The 16,787-nt window shown below is 38.8% G+C and overlaps 2 protein-coding genes across 2 annotated transcripts; both read right to left on the bottom strand.

Moving 5' to 3' along the window:
• Window positions 1–2,129: 2,129 nt before the first annotated feature.
• Window positions 2,130–3,211, bottom strand: LOC115987889 (guanine nucleotide exchange factor SPIKE 1-like). Its single transcript, XM_031111502.1, has 2 exons — window positions 2,630–3,211; window positions 2,130–2,443 (listed from the first exon to the last, which is right to left on the bottom strand). Exons 1-2 carry the CDS (start codon window positions 2,750–2,752, stop codon window positions 2,189–2,191), a joined length of 378 nt encoding a protein of 125 aa, XP_030967362.1. The 5' UTR covers window positions 2,753–3,211; the 3' UTR covers window positions 2,130–2,188.
• A 5-nt stretch (window positions 3,212–3,216) lies between these two features.
• On the bottom strand, window positions 3,217–12,473 carry LOC115986011 (guanine nucleotide exchange factor SPIKE 1-like). Its single transcript, XM_031108881.1, has 5 exons — window positions 12,456–12,473; window positions 11,540–11,872; window positions 3,804–3,995; window positions 3,454–3,603; window positions 3,217–3,279 (listed from the first exon to the last, which is right to left on the bottom strand). The coding sequence occupies exons 2-5, from the start codon at window positions 11,852–11,854 to the stop codon at window positions 3,217–3,219; spliced, it is 720 nt and encodes a 239-aa protein (XP_030964741.1). The 5' UTR covers window positions 11,855–11,872; window positions 12,456–12,473.
• Between the last annotated feature and the right edge of the window lie 4,314 nt (window positions 12,474–16,787).

The raw sequence follows: 16,787 nt of genomic DNA, 5'->3' as shown, positions 1-16,787 counted from the left end.
TCGGGATGCTGACTATCCCTATGATGAGTCACCCTCTTTAGATGTTATCATGTCTTACATCACTGGGTCATCTATCCAGTGGGGTTCTGATCCTCGGATCACATCCGTTGAGCTTACCGAGACTGCCTATCTCTTCTTTAGGATCGCGTGTCATTCCTTGTGGCCTATCTCTCACTTCCAGACCATCCCTTTAGAGCGATGTGTGTTTTTGTACGCCTTTGCTTCTGGAGCGTCTATCTGTTTTCCTCACTTGTTCCTTCGTTCTTTGAACGAGGTTCATAGGAGTTCTGCCGTAGGGCATGCGGTGATTCATCCTATTTTCATTCATAGGATTCTGCTCTATTTGGGTCTAGATGGTTTTCCGTCAGGTGAGCCTGTTCATGTGATAGCTCCCATAGGTGCCACCTTTCTTCGTCAGAGGGCTGCTCAGTTGAGAGTTCCTCCTTCTCGTCCTAGAGGTGCGTCATCTAGTTGTGTTCCCCCTTCTCCCTCTTCTACAGGTACAGCTGCTGCTGAGACTTCAGGTGCTGCTGCTGCTGCTGATGCTGATGCTGCTGTTCCTCCACCGACTGCTACGAATGATTCAGACATTCGTCGCACGTTGGATCATGTCTTGACCATTCAGGCGGCTCAAGGACAGATTTTGGTGGACGTGCTTGATGAGATCCGTGCCTTGCGTGCGGAGTTGGCGCAGTTTAGACCACCTCCCTTTTGATGATGGATATCTTGTTTGCCCTTTGGCATTCCGTCACAAAAAGGGGGAGTACTTGTAGAGTTTTTGCTTTCAGGGGGAGACTTTTTGTTTTTGGTTGGAGCTTGTGGAGTTTTAGATTGTATCTAGGTGCTTCACTGTGTACTTAACTTTTTTAGCTCTTACCTTGTTTTTGATGGGATATTCATGTTAGGGGGAGTTTTATGTTTTTGTTGGTACTTTATTTGTTTCTTGTTTCAAACTGCTTATTGATTTATATTTATGAGTTATTCATCGATATATGTCTTTATTTGTGTGTTGTTTGATATCAAGAAATTATTTTGTTTAATTGTATTATTTCCACATATGCGGTTATGCATTTTGTTTAGTGTTTCAGGAAATATACAGGTTGATTCAATTGAGCTGCTGTCTACACTTGCAACTAATGGATAGTAGTTAGGATTGAATTTGGTTTATGAGCATTATTTTGTAAAGGGCTTTTCATTTTGTAAACTTTGAACTTCTAAAGTTGTGTTTTGTCACGAATTGCCAAATGGGGAGTTTGTTAGGTTCTAAAGTTTAGGACTTTGTGTATTTAGAACTCTAATTTGTATTGTTGGCAAATCATGATCAAAACAATGTGTTTAGAAGTGTTTAAAGCTAGCTCAAAGTTGTATGTCAATGTAAAGTTGGAATCGAGTGTAAAGCAGAAAGCACTGTGGCTTTCGGCCTGGCTCGATCGATCGAAGCTCGGGCAGATTACTTTTCTGTAGAATTTTCCAACTCAGCTCTAGTTGTTTTAAAACGTTTTTAGGGTTTCTTATTTGTTCTAAGTATAAAAGGCAAACCCTAGCCATGTTTTAGTGTTGCTCATATTGCGGTTTGTATAAATCTCTTGTGAGATCTAGAGGAGCTTTCCTTTACACAAACTTAGGGTTTTCAAGGAGGAGATATTCTCTACACCTTAATGATCAAAACAATTGCTGCCATTAAAGCTTAAAGAACACACAAGCGGGGATGCTTGTAGCTGGTGGGAGTCCAAGAAAGAAGGAGTCCGTGGATTCGGAACTTGCACGTGGTCGTGTCAGTAAGTTCTACTGGTTGGTAACATTAGGAAGTCGAGCGGGGGTGCTTGTAAGTCCTTTTGTATGAACTTCGATTCTTTCAGATAGTGGATTCAAGTTTACCTTGAGGATAACTAGGTCAAATCCTCCCCAGGTTTTTACCGGTTTGGTTTCCTAGGCGATCATATCGTGTGTTATTTATTTTCCGCTGCTTTGCATGATTTGATCTTTATTATTGTGATAACCTAGACTTATTTAATTGGACTAAGTAACAACTTAGCTAATTACCTAGGTTTAATCAATTGTTTAAGGGGTCTAAAAACTGTCCGTATACACATATTTGTACATCACTGAAAAAAATAATAACAAAATAAGAAAATAAATAATATGGGCACATCAAGCATAACCAAAAACAAATAATGCTACAACATTGTCAAAGCTCTGAGAGAATGGCAGGGATGTAATGAGATAACTCTGTAGTGAGGGACTGAAATCCATTCACAAGCTGTGTGTGGAATTCTTGTTCTTCTTCTCCAATCAATCTGAAGTGTACCCGAATGGCCCGCATGCAAACAGCCATGAATTCAAGGAGTGCAGCAATGAGTTGCTGCAATTCCTGTGAACGCAGCCTCGTTGCGGGTTCACCAGATAGGAAGGCCGTACACACACTTAGGACTCCACTGTTCACCTGCACATGTAGTTGGCCAAGAGCAATTAGAAAATAATAAGCAATGCCATAAGTTTGATTACAGCGCATTGTCAAAAAGAATGGGCAAAAGGTAATTCTAATTACTCAATCCGGAAGTCAGCAATATAAATTGCTAAAACGGACAATACAGAAAACAGAAATTAAAAACCAAACTTAACAACTTACTTGAACAGTAACACTGCCTTGAAGAATTCTCTGTAGACTCTGGAGACGAGGGAGTTGATCGCCTTCAGAACTGCGAGGCTCTTCAAGCTCATTTCGTAGTGCAGCTGTCCGAGTTTCAATCATTCCAATTGCATTTTCTACTGGGGAGAACTCAAGAGATTCAGATTTAATTACCAAGAGCCTATTCACAAGGGCAGGGAAGGAGCCCTCAGTCTGAAGCACACTTCGCCTCTTCCATTGGTCTTCCAATCCACCCTGGGTCTCGCCATTTTTCGTAAACGGGGTATCAAACAAAAAGCGGTCAAACACACGTGCACGGACACTTCAGTGGAAAATGAAAAGATCCTTTCCCTTCTACTTCCCAAATCTTCATCCTCCATTACTGCATCAACAGCAGTTATCTGCAGGTAGCAGACTCCAGGCTGTAATTCATCTGCCTTCACTTGTCTCGAATCTGGAATAATGTGTAAAGTGTGATTGCCGTCCATCCTAGACTCATATATATGACTAAGTTTCTCCATTATGTCACCTAGCCGAATGTCACGGGGCTCCCGGTATACATACTCCTTTCTATCAAGCTTCCCAAATCAAGCACCATAGAATGCCACCCGATAGTATGTGGCATCAGTGAATGGAATTGGGCTTGATTCCTGCTCAAGAATTGATTCATAGATAGTAGTGAGTAAAGTGTGACATTTAGCCAGCTGCCCATACGCCCTCCTGCTTTTATAAACTGGAATTACAAGCTCAAGAATGCTGGCACAGAAGTGATAGAGCTCAGCTTGAGAGAAAAGCTAATTAGCAAGCTGAAGGTACGTCACTACAGAGTGAACTGTGAGCATTGAAGCACCATATCCCTCTGCCTCAGCAGCAGAAGCCTCTGATGTGATCTCATTGCTCACCATTGGGCAAATTTTATGAAGAGCAGTTACATGATCCTTGCTCCAAACGACATCATTTCTAGCCACAAGGGCCTGCAGTAAATTTAATTAGACATATGAGCAGATGGCAGTTAATTTTTACGCAATAGTAAGCAAATCATGAAGTCAATTTTACAGCTCTGCACTGTACAAGGTGAGAAAATGGGGAAATAGTTAGGCAGATTTTCTAAGGTCAACTTTCCATATAAGGACTGAGGGTGGTTGAACCACAAGCCCCAATAACAGTTTACTACTCGCATCAGCATCACAACACCAGCAACAGCCACAGGACACTGGGCAGCTTCAGCCCAAGACTGCATTTCCTGATGTGCATCACATAAATGTAGCAACCACATTATGTGAAGATCTGGGACGGGCGCAAATGCCATTGCAAGTTTGTAGAAACTTTCAGCAGCTGCATATCTATCCATAGTCATCACAGATCCCTGTGAGAGAAGGGAGAAAATGATAGTATTATTTTTGCTAGTTCAATGACATTTACTCATCAGGACAAGAAAGTAGGAAAGTAATGACCACATTCAAAATTGGAAAAATTCCTTCAATCGCATTTGTCAAATACGCACAAACTTCCTTAAGAGTAATGGTAACAAAGATATGTCTCTGTGTGTATGAAGCTCCTCTCTTTCTTATCAACCCAATATCCCACAGCATCCACTCCATGGCAGTAGGCAAATACAATTATATTTTTAATAATAACTTACCTCGTGTTTCAAAAACACTCTATCAAACATCCACATAAATTTGACTAAATGCTATTGGGTTGGCACTGCAAAGACCCTACCTTGACCTTAACCCTATTCCTAAAATCTATATCAGCCACTTGCCCAAATAAAATCCCATCCCTGTGCCAATAGGGAGTAGAAAATCAGGTCACCTCATTAAATTGATCCCTCGCCATTTCAGCATACCTGGCATAGGCCTATTTTAAGGTGGGAAGTGCGGGGTAAGGAGTGGCGAGGGAAGGGGCTCCCTATCAGTTTTGTAAGGTTGAATTTAACCAACCATGTGTTGGTTTTATTCCATGACAAATTTGCTTGTAATATAGCACTTAGAAACCTTGTATTTAGGTGGGAATCATGTAAGGGTAGTGTGTGAGAGAATGTGAAGAAATGCTCAAGACTGTGCAGTGAAGCAGAGACTCGCGGCTTGATCTCGCGGGAAGCTCGCGGCTTGCAAGCCGCCAAAAGTTGCACACATGTAGAGCATGCAGGGGAGCTGAACAGTCATGCCAGCTGGAGCACTACAGGACAAAAATCCAGACTGGCCATTTAGCTAGCTCGCGACTTGAACTCTCGACTCAGTTAAGTCGCGAGGTCAAGTTGCCAGCCAACCCTGTTTTTGGAAAAACTGACTCTTTGCATTCTATTCTCACACCAGTATAAATACCCCTCATTTCTACAAAATATGTGTGGCCATTCAGAGAGAAAAACCCTAAGAGAGGTTTCTTCAAAACACCCACCCAATTAGAGAGAGCTTGTAGTCTCTTCTCATTCCCTCTCTCATTGTCATACCTATTGAGAGGAGATTTCTATCCAAACACTACCCACACTCATTTAGAGTGTTGAGTGTTTTTTGAAGTTTTGGGAAGCATTGGAAGATGCCAAAGATGGCGGATGCTATGGTCAAGTAACGGAATCCGGTAAGCTAGAAAAGAAAAAGGTTCGGCGCAACCTCGTTGGAGCAAGAAGCTTGGAAGGCTTAGGTACATCGGGTAGATTAGGCTTGGAGGGTCTTTTGCTGTTCATGTATCCCAACTACATTTTCTAGTGGATTATTGACCGCTTGGAGGGCGGCGGAGAGGTTTTACGTCGAGGACTTCGGTTTCCTCTTCGATAACACATCGTGTGTTGTCCTTGTGTTTGCATCTCTCTTCCCTTTATCTTTGCCTTTTATTTTCTGCTGTGGATGTGATTTATAATTGGCTTAGATTGATTTCCAATTCTGTTTATAGCTTATGTACATTTTCCGCACACTTGTTGTTTGTCATAAATCTTGAATTGGTTACTTTGTATTTGGGGGTCTAAACGTTCAAGGGTGTTTATACACGTTTTTGAACTTTCAATTGGTATCAGAGCGGGTACACTTGTTGTGGTTTAAATACCTTAGTGTGATCCTTGACCCCTTGTGTTTATTTGCCATGGATTGTGCTTTGTATGACTCTTTGCATGATTTGGTTGGTGATGAATGTAACATGCTACGTGTTTGTGAAAATGTCTCTATGAGTGTTAATCCTCATAAGTGTGATGACATGTTATTTGAATCTATGGGTGTTGTTGACAAACTCTTGAAGAAAAATGCTAAAAAGTTTCAAAAGAATTTGAGCAAGTTATTTTGTGAAAAGGATGATTTGATTGCTAAGCTCAATGAATCCAACAAATTGGTTGAGAAATATAAAAAACTTGCTGAAATTTCTCTTGAAAAACTGAAAGAGTTTGAATGTTTGAATATGGACTTGGATGCTAAACTTGTTTTGTCTAACAAACGTGTTGATGATCTTAAATCTGAAAATGAATCTCTTAAGATGTATGCCAAGTGTTTGATTGCTGAACCTGTTACTAAAATGGAAGAAAATGTATGTTGCAATCATGTTGTGGTACCCGATTTTGTGCCTATTATGTGTTCTATCTCAAAGGACAAATCGGTGTACGTTCCTCCACATAAACGAAATCAAAAAGTGGAGAGAAAGGCTCTTAAGCCTAAGCCTCTGTTTAGGTCTCAACCTAAGGCTTTGGATGGATCTAAGTTTGTTCCAACTTGCCACCATTGTGGTGTGATTGGTCACATAAGACCCCAATGCCCCAAGTTAAAAAGAGAACAAACCTTTGTTGTTAGATCCCTTCCCAAAAAGCCTAGTGGACCTAAACACATTGTTTGTCACCATTGTGGTGCATTTGGTCATCTAAGACCTCAATACTCTAAGTTTCATGCTTCTAAAAGAATCAAAAGAAAAGAGAAACTTGAGCTTCTTGGTATGCTAAAAAGAGTAAACCGGTTTTGAGTGAAAATAGCATGTTGTTAAAGAAAATGTTTAATGCTCTTAACTCCTTATCTATGTGCATCTCCGGTTCTCATTCTTCCAACCCTTGTCTCACTTCTCTTGAGACACTCATTCTAAACAATCATTCCGTTTGGATGAGGAAGGGTTCCTATGGTTGAGCTTTTGCTCTTTTGGTCCTTGATCTAATTCTTTCGATCTTTGTAGGACCCTTCATGCATTATATTTCATATCTTCATGCATTTTGTGCATCTTGCATTTATCTATATGCATTGTTTTATTTTTGATCTTACTTTTATATTTCAGTTTTGTGTGAGTAAAAAATCCAAAACCACATAAAAAATGAAAAATTCAAAAAGTTTGATCGTATATGTTTGAGCACATATCACATGTGAGTTTGGCCTTGTACCTTTGTACAAATGACTTTGTGCATTTACGAGCTTAGCTTGTTATTTTTGCACTTATATCTTTGTGGGAAAAATCTTGACATCTTTGTGTGATTGTTGTAAATCGATCTTCAAGCTTGTCATGAATGATTTGTCAATAGTCATGTTGGTTTTAATACATGCGTAGACTTGTGCTTATATCTCTTCCCACTCTTTTATTTTTATTGCTTAAAGAGCTCAATAAATGTAAATCTCAAAATGGAAAGAGATAATGAGCTGCAAAAACCGTCGCATATACTAGTATTTGACTAGGAAAAAGGGAAAGCGACTTGTATTGAAAATGTTTGATGCCCAAAAGCCAAAGACTTGTTCATCAAATTGAAATATCAAAAATTTCAGGCATCAATCTCAAAAATGAGATGTATTGCTCAAAATGAGTTGTATTGATTCAAAATGATCAAATGATATGAATTGTAAGAAGCCAAATGAAAAGCTTCAATCTTATGTAATCATTTTCTTGTGGGAGGTCATATATGTTCATTTCTATAATTGAGATAGACCACTTGACTTAGTACTAGCTATGTATGACTTGATTGAATTGATCATTGAAGCTTCACTCTAGACTAAGAACTATTCCACATTTGATACACACACACAACACACATGCCTAATGTTCAATAAATGTCTTATTCATTTGTTAGATTGTACTTGTCTAAATGTGATGTGTGTGTGCTCAATCGTGTATGGTTCAATCTAAAAAGATTTTTGATCATTTTATATGTTTTTGGAAGTGATTTTTATCACTTTTTGTGTTTATGTTTAGTGCTTACTTTGTTTTTCAATGTTTAAACATGTTCTGTTTTGAAAAACAAGTGTCAGAATTTTTGGCCACTCATTTTGGCTACTTGCGTGAGCTGCCAGCAAGCTGCCAGTTTTGGCTACTCAGTTTGGCAGCTTGCAAGCCGCGAGTTTAAGCTGCGAGTTCATACAGAGAGGTTTCGTGGCTCACTTGCGACTTGGCTCGCGAGTCGCCAGTCGCGAGTCGCCCAGAATCAGCTTTTTAAAGAGCTTTTTCGTGGGAAACTTGTTTTAAACCTCTCCCATCCTCTCTAAAACCCCTCTTTCAATATTTTTACATTAAAACCCAACCAATTTGAATGGTTTTTCAATCCAGTAACATCTCTAAGGTAATTATAAACTCTTTTCATTGATTTTGATCCTTAGATTATGTTTTGGAGAGTTTTGTGCTCTTGGTTGGGATTTTTATCATAGGGGTTGGGAAAACTTAATTTTTGTCAAATTTCTTCATGGGATTGGTTTCTTTTGTTGAGTTGCATTGGTTGTTGGCCCCTTGTGGCAGAAAGAACATGTATTAAGGGTGATTTTCATGATGTTCATGCATTGTTTCACATTATTGTTCATAGTGTGCATGCTAGGTATTTGATAAAATGCCTCTTAGACATTTTCTCGCTTGTTTGGACTCTGATGAGTACCAAACTTTGGGGTTTCTCATGTTTCCTCATTAGGAATATGTTTAGTTCGTTGGTTGTGTATTTAGTACATTTTGCCCCACATGTGCATTTTTCATGCATTGGTCATGCATTGCATTTAGCCACCTCTTGCACACACCTTTGCTACCTTTGTCATGCATTGGTCTTTACCTTATTTCTTCATCCTAGCATGTCATGCTTACCTTATGCTTTGTAGCATGTTACTTTGTCTTAGGATTGAGTTTTCATTTTCTCATTCATCTCACACCCCTCATGCATCATTAGCATTGTTCGTACATTCATATCCTGCCCTCTTTTCTCCTTGACCCTTTGTCTATTCCTGACAAAAAGGGGGAGAATATACTCTAGAGAGTATACCGGAGTGTTTTGTCATTTCTTTATGACTCTTGTTATGACTCTTGTGCACATCCTTAGGGGGAGAAATTCTATTTCTCGTGCACATTTGTAGGGGGAGAGATTTTCCATAGTAGAGATGCATATTCCAAGGGGGAGAAGACATTGTGTTAACTAGAAAAATTTGTTCTGTTTGTTTTCTTGTTGGCTTTATGGTGCTTTGAGTTATACTTTGTTATTCTCATTGCATCATGTTTGTGATTTGGACATGCATATATCCCTATGCTATTGTGCTTCTTTGATTGCATGTTCGGATGATCATTTGCTTTGCTATGTGATCATTGTAGTCATTTCTATATGACTGTTTTGGTGTATGATCAAGTTGCTCACATGTTTTACATCATGTTTACTTGATCGCAATTTGTTTGTTACATTATACTTGTCCTTTTATTACTAGTTTTACCTTGAGGGTCTAATGTGTTTTGTGCAAGTGTTTCAGGTTACAAGTATATATGTTCCTAGTGCATCACAGCTTCTCATCATTTTGAAGGGGAGAAACTTTAAGCACTTTTAGTTTATATTGTTTAAGTTTTTATTCAATATAATGTGCTTTGTACCCATGTTGCTTTTGTAAACTTTTAGGGTTTGATATCATTGTCTGTAGGCTTTATGGTCTGTACCATGCTTTATGCTGCCTTTTATATTTTGCTAAATCAGTATTGTTAACTAAATGTCATGCATTTTCTTGTTAAGTACTGTCACTCTTGTGCCCTTGTAGGATTGTTCCTAGATGCATATACTTAGTGTATTATGCATTGGTTGAGTGTTGGGTATACAAGTAACTTGCATTGTTCTTGTTAGCTTGTATGTTCAAGTGTTCATTCCAAGTGTGAATGAGCATTGTGATCACTACCTTGTAGTGATTGCTTGTTTGATCAAGCCATGGTTTGTTTCTTAACTCCATCTTTGCTTGATCACATATTGCTTGCTTCATATGCATTTCATGCTTTTCTGCATACAATGATCATGGTGTATTGTTGTGTTTCAGGAGATTCATGTTCATATGATTCAAGAGCTGCACAGTTTCTAGATTTAGGTGTGAGTGAGTTTTGCCATTGTTCCCAAACTCACGTTTAAGTCTAGAGTCTGTTTTAGGGTGTTTTGTCACGGAATAGCCAAAGGGGGAGATTGTAAGGTTGAATTTAATCAACCATGTGTTGGCTTTATTCCATGACAAATTTGCTTGTAATATAGCACTTAGAAACCTTGTATTTAGGTGGGAATCATGTAAGGGTAATGTGTGAGAGAATGTGAAGAAATGCTCAAGACTGTGCAGTGAAGTAGAGACTCGCGGCTTGATCTCGCGGGAAGCTTGCGGCTTGCAAGCCGCCAAAAGTTGCACACGTGCAGAGCATGCAGGGGAGCTGAACAGTCATGCCAGCTGGAGCACTACAGGACAACAATCCAGACTGGCCATTTAGCTAGCTCGCGACTTGAACTCGCGACTCAGTTAAGTCGCGAGGTCAAGTTGCCAGCCAACCCTGTTTTTGGAAAAACTGACTCTTTGCATTCTATTCTCACACCAGTATAAATACCCCTCATTCCTACAAAATATGTGTGGCCATTCAGAGAGAAAAACCCTAAGAGAGGTTTCTTCAAAACACCCACCCAATTAGAGAGAGCTTGTAGTCTCTTCTCATTCCCTCTCTCGTTGTCATACCTATTGAGAGGAGATTTCTATCCAAACACTACCCACACCCATTTAGAGTGTTGAGTGTTTTTTGAAGTTTTGGGAAGCATTGGAAGATGCCAAAGATGGCGGATGCTATGGTCAAGTAACGGAATCCGGTAAGCTAGAAAAGAAAAAGGTTCGGCGCAACCACGTTGGAGCAAGAAGCTTGGCGGGCTTAGGTACATCGGGTAGATTAGGCTTGGAGGGTCTTTTGCTGTTCATGTATCCCAACTACATTTTCTAGTGGATTATTGACCGCTTGGAGGGCGACGGAGAGGTTTTATGCCGAGGACTTCGGTTTCCTCTTCGATAACACATCGTGTGTTGTCCTTGTGTTTGCATCTCTCTTCCCTTTATCTTTGCCTTTTATTTTCTGCTGTGGATGTGATTTATAATTGGCTTAGATTGATTTCCAATTCTGTTTATAGCTTATGTACATTTTCCGCACGCTTGTTATTTGTCTAAAGCTTGAATTGGTTACTTTGTATTTGGGGGTCTAAACGTTCAAGGGTGTTTATACACGTTTTTGAACTTTCAAGTTTATAGAAATGAATTTTACGAATATTTAAGTTTGTCTCAAGTACATGTAAATTGTCAAAGTTCCTAGTACTTATAGGAAATGTGTCCTTTTAAGTGTCCAACTTTACATGTGTATGTAGGTTACTTTACTTTGATGAAAGAAAACATAACTCTGCCAAAGCAAAAATACTTATACTATAACCTACTGATAAAATTGCAAACCCAGATAAAGTAATATATGGAAATAAGCAGCTCTATAAGACTTATCTCCCACCATGAATTGGTAGCAATGTTAAATGTCCACACAAGATGTGCCAGTTACAATGAAAGCAAGAATGTAAAACAGAAGTTTAAAAAAGAGGGATCAACCCTTAACCCTGATTAGTGTAACATTCTTATCCAAATAGGGTCAAGGCATAGTGTTTGTTAATTGAGTAATTATTCTTACTGTTTCTCAAACTCAAAGCTGATGCAAATATTGCTAAAAACTTACCAATAGTGCATGCTCCAGGCTTCCATCAAGGGCAAGAAGAAGACTGTCAGAGAGATATTTCACCTCTGACCAGGACCACCTGTTCTCTTCCGATCTTTCCGGAATTGTTACCAGAGCACTATCAGAAAGTCCACACTCCCTCAATAGGTTGGGGCTTTTAGCTTCATCTGACATTTCCTCCAAAGATTTTCTAAGCCGTCGTGCTTCACCACTTTCCTCTAGTGTTCCGTCCAGCTTCATCTGAGTCACTTGCACATCAGACATCAGCTCCGATAATGTGATAATTAGCATGACCCTTAACCTTGCTGTCTGCATGAAGCAATAGAAGGAACTCTGCAAAACATACAAATAAAATAGTGTATGTTAAGATCAAAAGCAGCAATCTATGAACTTCAAAGGGCATACCTTCTGTTAAAGATCAGAAATGAAAAACAGAGTATCACAATTAAGCAAAATATCAAAGAAACTATGAGAATCTTCAACAACGAAGAGAGAAAAATCTTCTGAATGAGAGAGAGATTTTATTGCTCTGAATTGTGATTACAAAGAATGAATGAATTACAAAGTATACCTTTACATTTATACTACAAATCACTACTGTACCAGAAAAATAAAAGAGCGGGAAAACTAACAACCTCCTCTAACTACCTGTAACAACTTCCCAAATTCTACTCCTCCAATAACTTTAAGCCATCTGTCCACTAACAGCTCCACAGATACCCCATGTGCATCTCTCGTGCTTAACTTACTCCTTTTAATGCTACAAGTAGCTTTCTCAGTAATATACTAATGCTATTGTTGCTACTGTCGTTTAATCCCCTTTCCTTCTTTTGTTCTTTAGTCCTTCTTGCACGAGTCAGTCTTCCTTTATTCATCACTGCTTCAGAATTATTCTTTTGATTGATCTTCTTAACACCTTCACAGTCGAAGTAGATGGAAAGTCGCTTTAAGAAACGATCATTCTCCCTTGCCATTAGAGTTCCTCCATGAAGATCAGAGACATTGTTGAAGACAGAAAACAAAGCTTTCCAGAAAGACAGAGGTTGATTTCAGGAAAAGAAGCTCATTAATATGGCTGTGATACAATCAAGTTTTCCATAGTCAGTAGAGATGCTATGGGAGGCAGCCATCATGGAAAATCTCTCTGTTATTTCCAAAACCTGGAGATTGACAGAAGCACTCAAGTTTTCTTCCCAAAGCTCCTGAAGTGAATGTGAAATTATCAGTGGCCTAAAATAGCTACAATAAATGTAAAACAAAAATAATAGTAATTTCTTGGAGTAAATGGTGCTGTTGCAGCAATCAAACAAGCAATCGATTTTTCTGTCCAAAACTGTACCAATTTTTTGTCTCAATATCGGGTGCAAAGATTCTTGAAGTACTTGTGCAGAAGCTCCAATCCTAGAAGACTGTGCCTGAGCCAGAGCTTCTCTCAAGGAATATGGCTGGCTATGGGAGCTTAATTGGGAATTCACTCTTTGCCATAAATATCCATTTTCAGGTGTTCCCCGAGGCTGCATTAGAGTTTCAAGGCGTATTGAGGATACAATGAATATGTTCTATATCATAAATATAAATAAATTGCACAAAGAATAACCAAGAAACTACTGACTGATGAAGGTAAATAATCAATGGATTTAAAGTCAACATTACAATCAATGAATGAATAACAAAAGGCAAATAGACAAAACACCGAAACATTGATTTTCAGAACTATAACAGTAAAATTAACTTACTCAGACTTCTTGTCTTGATGCCTCAGATAGATAATTGTTAACTGCGGGAGAAAGTCTATCAGAGTTGTTGGGGGAAGCAGGGCCCATGAGCATGCCATCAGCAGGTTTTCTATGATGTAAAAGTACACAATCAACAATTAGTTTTAAGGGTAATGTAATTAGAGCAGGAGCCAGAATAACAAAATGTGATACAAAATGCAACTTCAGTAAGGACTCGTACAAAAACATATATAAACTGTGAAGGGCCCAAAAAAAAACAAAGAGCTTCAAAAATATTTTGTTCATGAAAGAGACAATAAAGTACATAATTTCCAAAAGCATTAACCACAAGGTGGAAACAGTACGATTTTACCAAAAAGGGATCCAAAATACCTGTACTATGTGGACTTCTTTGAGACCCAAAGTTTAAGCTTAATGAAAATATCTACCCTCTAACTTCTTCAAGATAAGTTTTTAAAATTGGAAAAAGTAGCAACACACAAGCCAGGAGGAATACATACATACATACATATATATATATATATATGTTAGTAGTCGACCACTACAATTTGTTGGAAGTAAATCTATTATCTTCAATGTTTTGCCTTAAATGAAATCAGACCATATTCATACTTCTAATCTATATCTATATCTATATCTATACATATAATAGCAGAAACCTTTAAGGAGGTGTTGCCACGTTAGGAAAAAAGCCTATCTAAAAAACTGACACGTATACAGTTTAATCTAAAAAAAAAATCGTACGGTGTATCATTTGCTTAGTAATGCTATAACGTTTAAAAGCCTCTCATTATAAATATAAAAATTAACCGCATAAATTTATTAAAAAAAAAGAAGCATTGCTTGCTGTACGGATAAAAAGGAAGAGAACAGAGCGGTAAAAATACAAACGAAGGGCTTGAGAAAGATGTTATGTTTTGTTATGCTAGACGTTAGGTTGCTTTAGTGGGTTGTTGGTGGGCTGTTGCCAATCTGTCAATAAATCCCTATTGTTAAGGGTTAGTTGTTCATTTGAATTAGTCTTACCACGTTATTAGGAGCTCTGAAACGTGGGCTGTTATTTTTCTTGTTTTTCAAGTGTTGCTCTGTAAGGCTATAAGATAGCCAGGTTTACTCTTCAATAAAGAACAGAGATTTCTCCCAAAATTTCCTTATTTGTTTCATAAGTTTTCTGATTCCTAACATTTGGTATCAGAGCGCCGTCATGGGGCCTGGTTAAAATTAGAAGCAGCAGTCTTCTACGTGTGTAGTGATTGAAGTACGATGACAGAAAATTCTTTTATGCAACCAGCTGTTCCGAAATTTGATGGGCATTATGATCATTGGGCAATGCTCATGGAAAACTTCTTGCGTTCTAAGGAGTACTGGGGCTTAGTGGAGAATGGGATTCCTACAGCAACAGAAGGTCTCACAGATGCTCAGAGGAAGAACATTGAAGATCAGAAGTTGAAAGATTTGAAAGCAAAAAACTATCTATTTCAAGCAATAGATCGTTTGGTCCTGGAGACAATCCTCAACAAGGATACAGCAAAGAACATATGGGATTCTTTGAAACAGAAGTATCAAGGTACAACACGAGTAAAGCGTGCTCACTTGTAAGCTCTCCGGAAGGAGTTTGAAATTCTTCACATGAAGGCAGGGGAATCTGTGAATGAGTATTTTGCACGGACTCTTACCATAGCCAACAAGATGAAAGCAAATGGTGATGACAAGGGAGATGTTGTAGTTGAAAAGATTTTGAGATCCATGACTCCAAAGTTTGATTATGTTGTGTGTTCCATTGAAGAGTCTAAGGATATAGACACCTTAACCAATGATGAGTTGCAAAGCAGCCTGCTTGTGCACGAACAACGCATGAGTTCTCATGAGGAAGAAGAACACGCTTTGAAAATTACACATGGAGAACAATCTGGAGGAAGGGGTCGAGGCCGTGGAAGTTTTAGAGGAAGAGGAAGGGGATGAGGCAGACAAAGCTTCGACAAAGCCACAGTGGAGTGCTATTACTGTCATAAGCTTGGGCATTTTCAATGGGAATGTCCAAGCAAGGAGGAGGAAGCCAACTATGCTCAGACTCAAGAAGAGATGTTACTGATGTCTTATGTTGATATGAATAAGGCAAATGGAGAAGATATGTGGTTCCTTGACTTAAGATGCAGCAATCATATGTGTGGAAAGAAGGAATACTTCTTGGATTTTGATGGAAGTTTCAGAGATTCGGTAAAGCTGGGCAACAACTCAAGTATGGTTGTGATGGGAAAGGGCAATGTACGGCTACAAGTTAATGGAAGAGTACAGATAATCACAGGAGTGTTTTATGTGCCGGAGCTAAAGAACAATTTACTAAGTATTGGGCAATTGCAAGAAAAAGGGCTGAACATTCTGTTTCAAGGTAAAAAGTGTAAAGTGTTTCATCCTGAGAAAGGCTTAATAATGGAGACGAAGATGGCTTTGAATCGAATGTTCATACTGCATGCTATATCTCAGCCTATAGCATCTGCTTGTTTCAACACAATCATGGAAGATATGGTGCAACTTTGGCATTGTAGATATGGACACTTGAGCTGTAAGGGCTTAAAGACTCTTCAGCAGAAGAAGATGGTGAATGGTTTACCACAACTTAAGTCTCCCTCAAGGCTGTGTAAGGCTTGTTTGGTAGGGAAGCAACAAAGGTTCTCATTTCCAAGGAAAAGCACCTGGAGAGCTTCACAAATTCTTCAATTAGTGCATGCTGATATTTGTGGACCAATCAAGCCCATCTCAAATGGCAAGAAGAGGTATTTGATTACTTTCATTGATGACTTTAGTAGAAAAACATGGGTTTATTTTTTAATGGAGAAATCAGAAGCCTTTGCTGTTTTTCTGAGTTTTAAGATACATGTTGAGAAGGAGACAAACTCGTTTGTTAGAATGTTACGTACTGATCGAGGAGGAGAGTTTACATCACAAGAGTTCATCAATTTTTGTGATGTAAATGGCATACGAAGACAATTGACAGCTGCCTACACACCACAACAGAATGGTGTTGCAGAACGGAAGAATAGAACTATTATGAATATGGTTCGTAGTATGATTTCCAAAAAGAAACTTCCAAAAACTTTCTGGCCTGAAGCAGTAAATTGGACAGTGCATGTCTTGAATCGAAGTCCAACAGTGGCAGTAAAAAACAAGACTCCAGAAGAAGCTTGGAGCGGAGTTAAGCCTTCAGTTGAGCATTTTAGAGTTTTTGGATGTATCTCCCATGTTCATGTGCCTGACAGTAAAAGAACTAATCTGGATGATAAGAGCTTGAGTTGTGTTTTGTTGGGAGTTAGTGAAGAGTCCAAGGCTTACAGGCTTTATGATCCAGTTTCACAAAGAATCATAACAAGTAGGGATGTTGTATTCGAAGAAGACAAGAATTGGGATTGGGGTAAGAAATATGAAGAATCCATTGTGAGTGAATTGGAATGGGGTGATCTTGAGGAGGAAGCAACTATGTTTGATGACAATGAAGAGGGAAATGAAGTTGATCC

Source organism: Quercus lobata, chromosome 4 (assembly GCF_001633185.2).
Source record: "Quercus lobata isolate SW786 chromosome 4, ValleyOak3.0 Primary Assembly, whole genome shotgun sequence".
Lineage (NCBI taxonomy): Eukaryota > Viridiplantae > Streptophyta > Magnoliopsida > Fagales > Fagaceae > Quercus > Quercus lobata.
This window is presented reverse-complemented; position numbering and strand designations above follow the sequence as displayed.

Coding starts and splice junctions, on each gene's coding strand:
- LOC115987889 (XM_031111502.1), bottom strand. CDS start 2,752: ATGATTGAAACTCGGACAGCTGCACTACGAAATGAGCTTGAAGAGCCT. Junction 2,444..2,629: donor AAGGCAGTGTTACTGTTCAA/GTAAGTTGTTAA, acceptor CTACATGTGCAG/GTGAACAGTGGAGTCCTAAG.
- LOC115986011 (XM_031108881.1), bottom strand. CDS start 11,854: ATGCAGACAGCAAGGTTAAGGGTCATGCTAATTATCACATTATCGGAG. Junction 3,604..3,803: donor GTGTTGTGATGCTGATGCGA/GTAGTAAACTGT, acceptor AATTTACTGCAG/GCCCTTGTGGCTAGAAATGA. Junction 3,280..3,453: donor CAATGCTCACAGTTCACTCT/GTAGTGACGTAC, acceptor ATTCTTGAGCAG/GAATCAAGCCCAATTCCATT.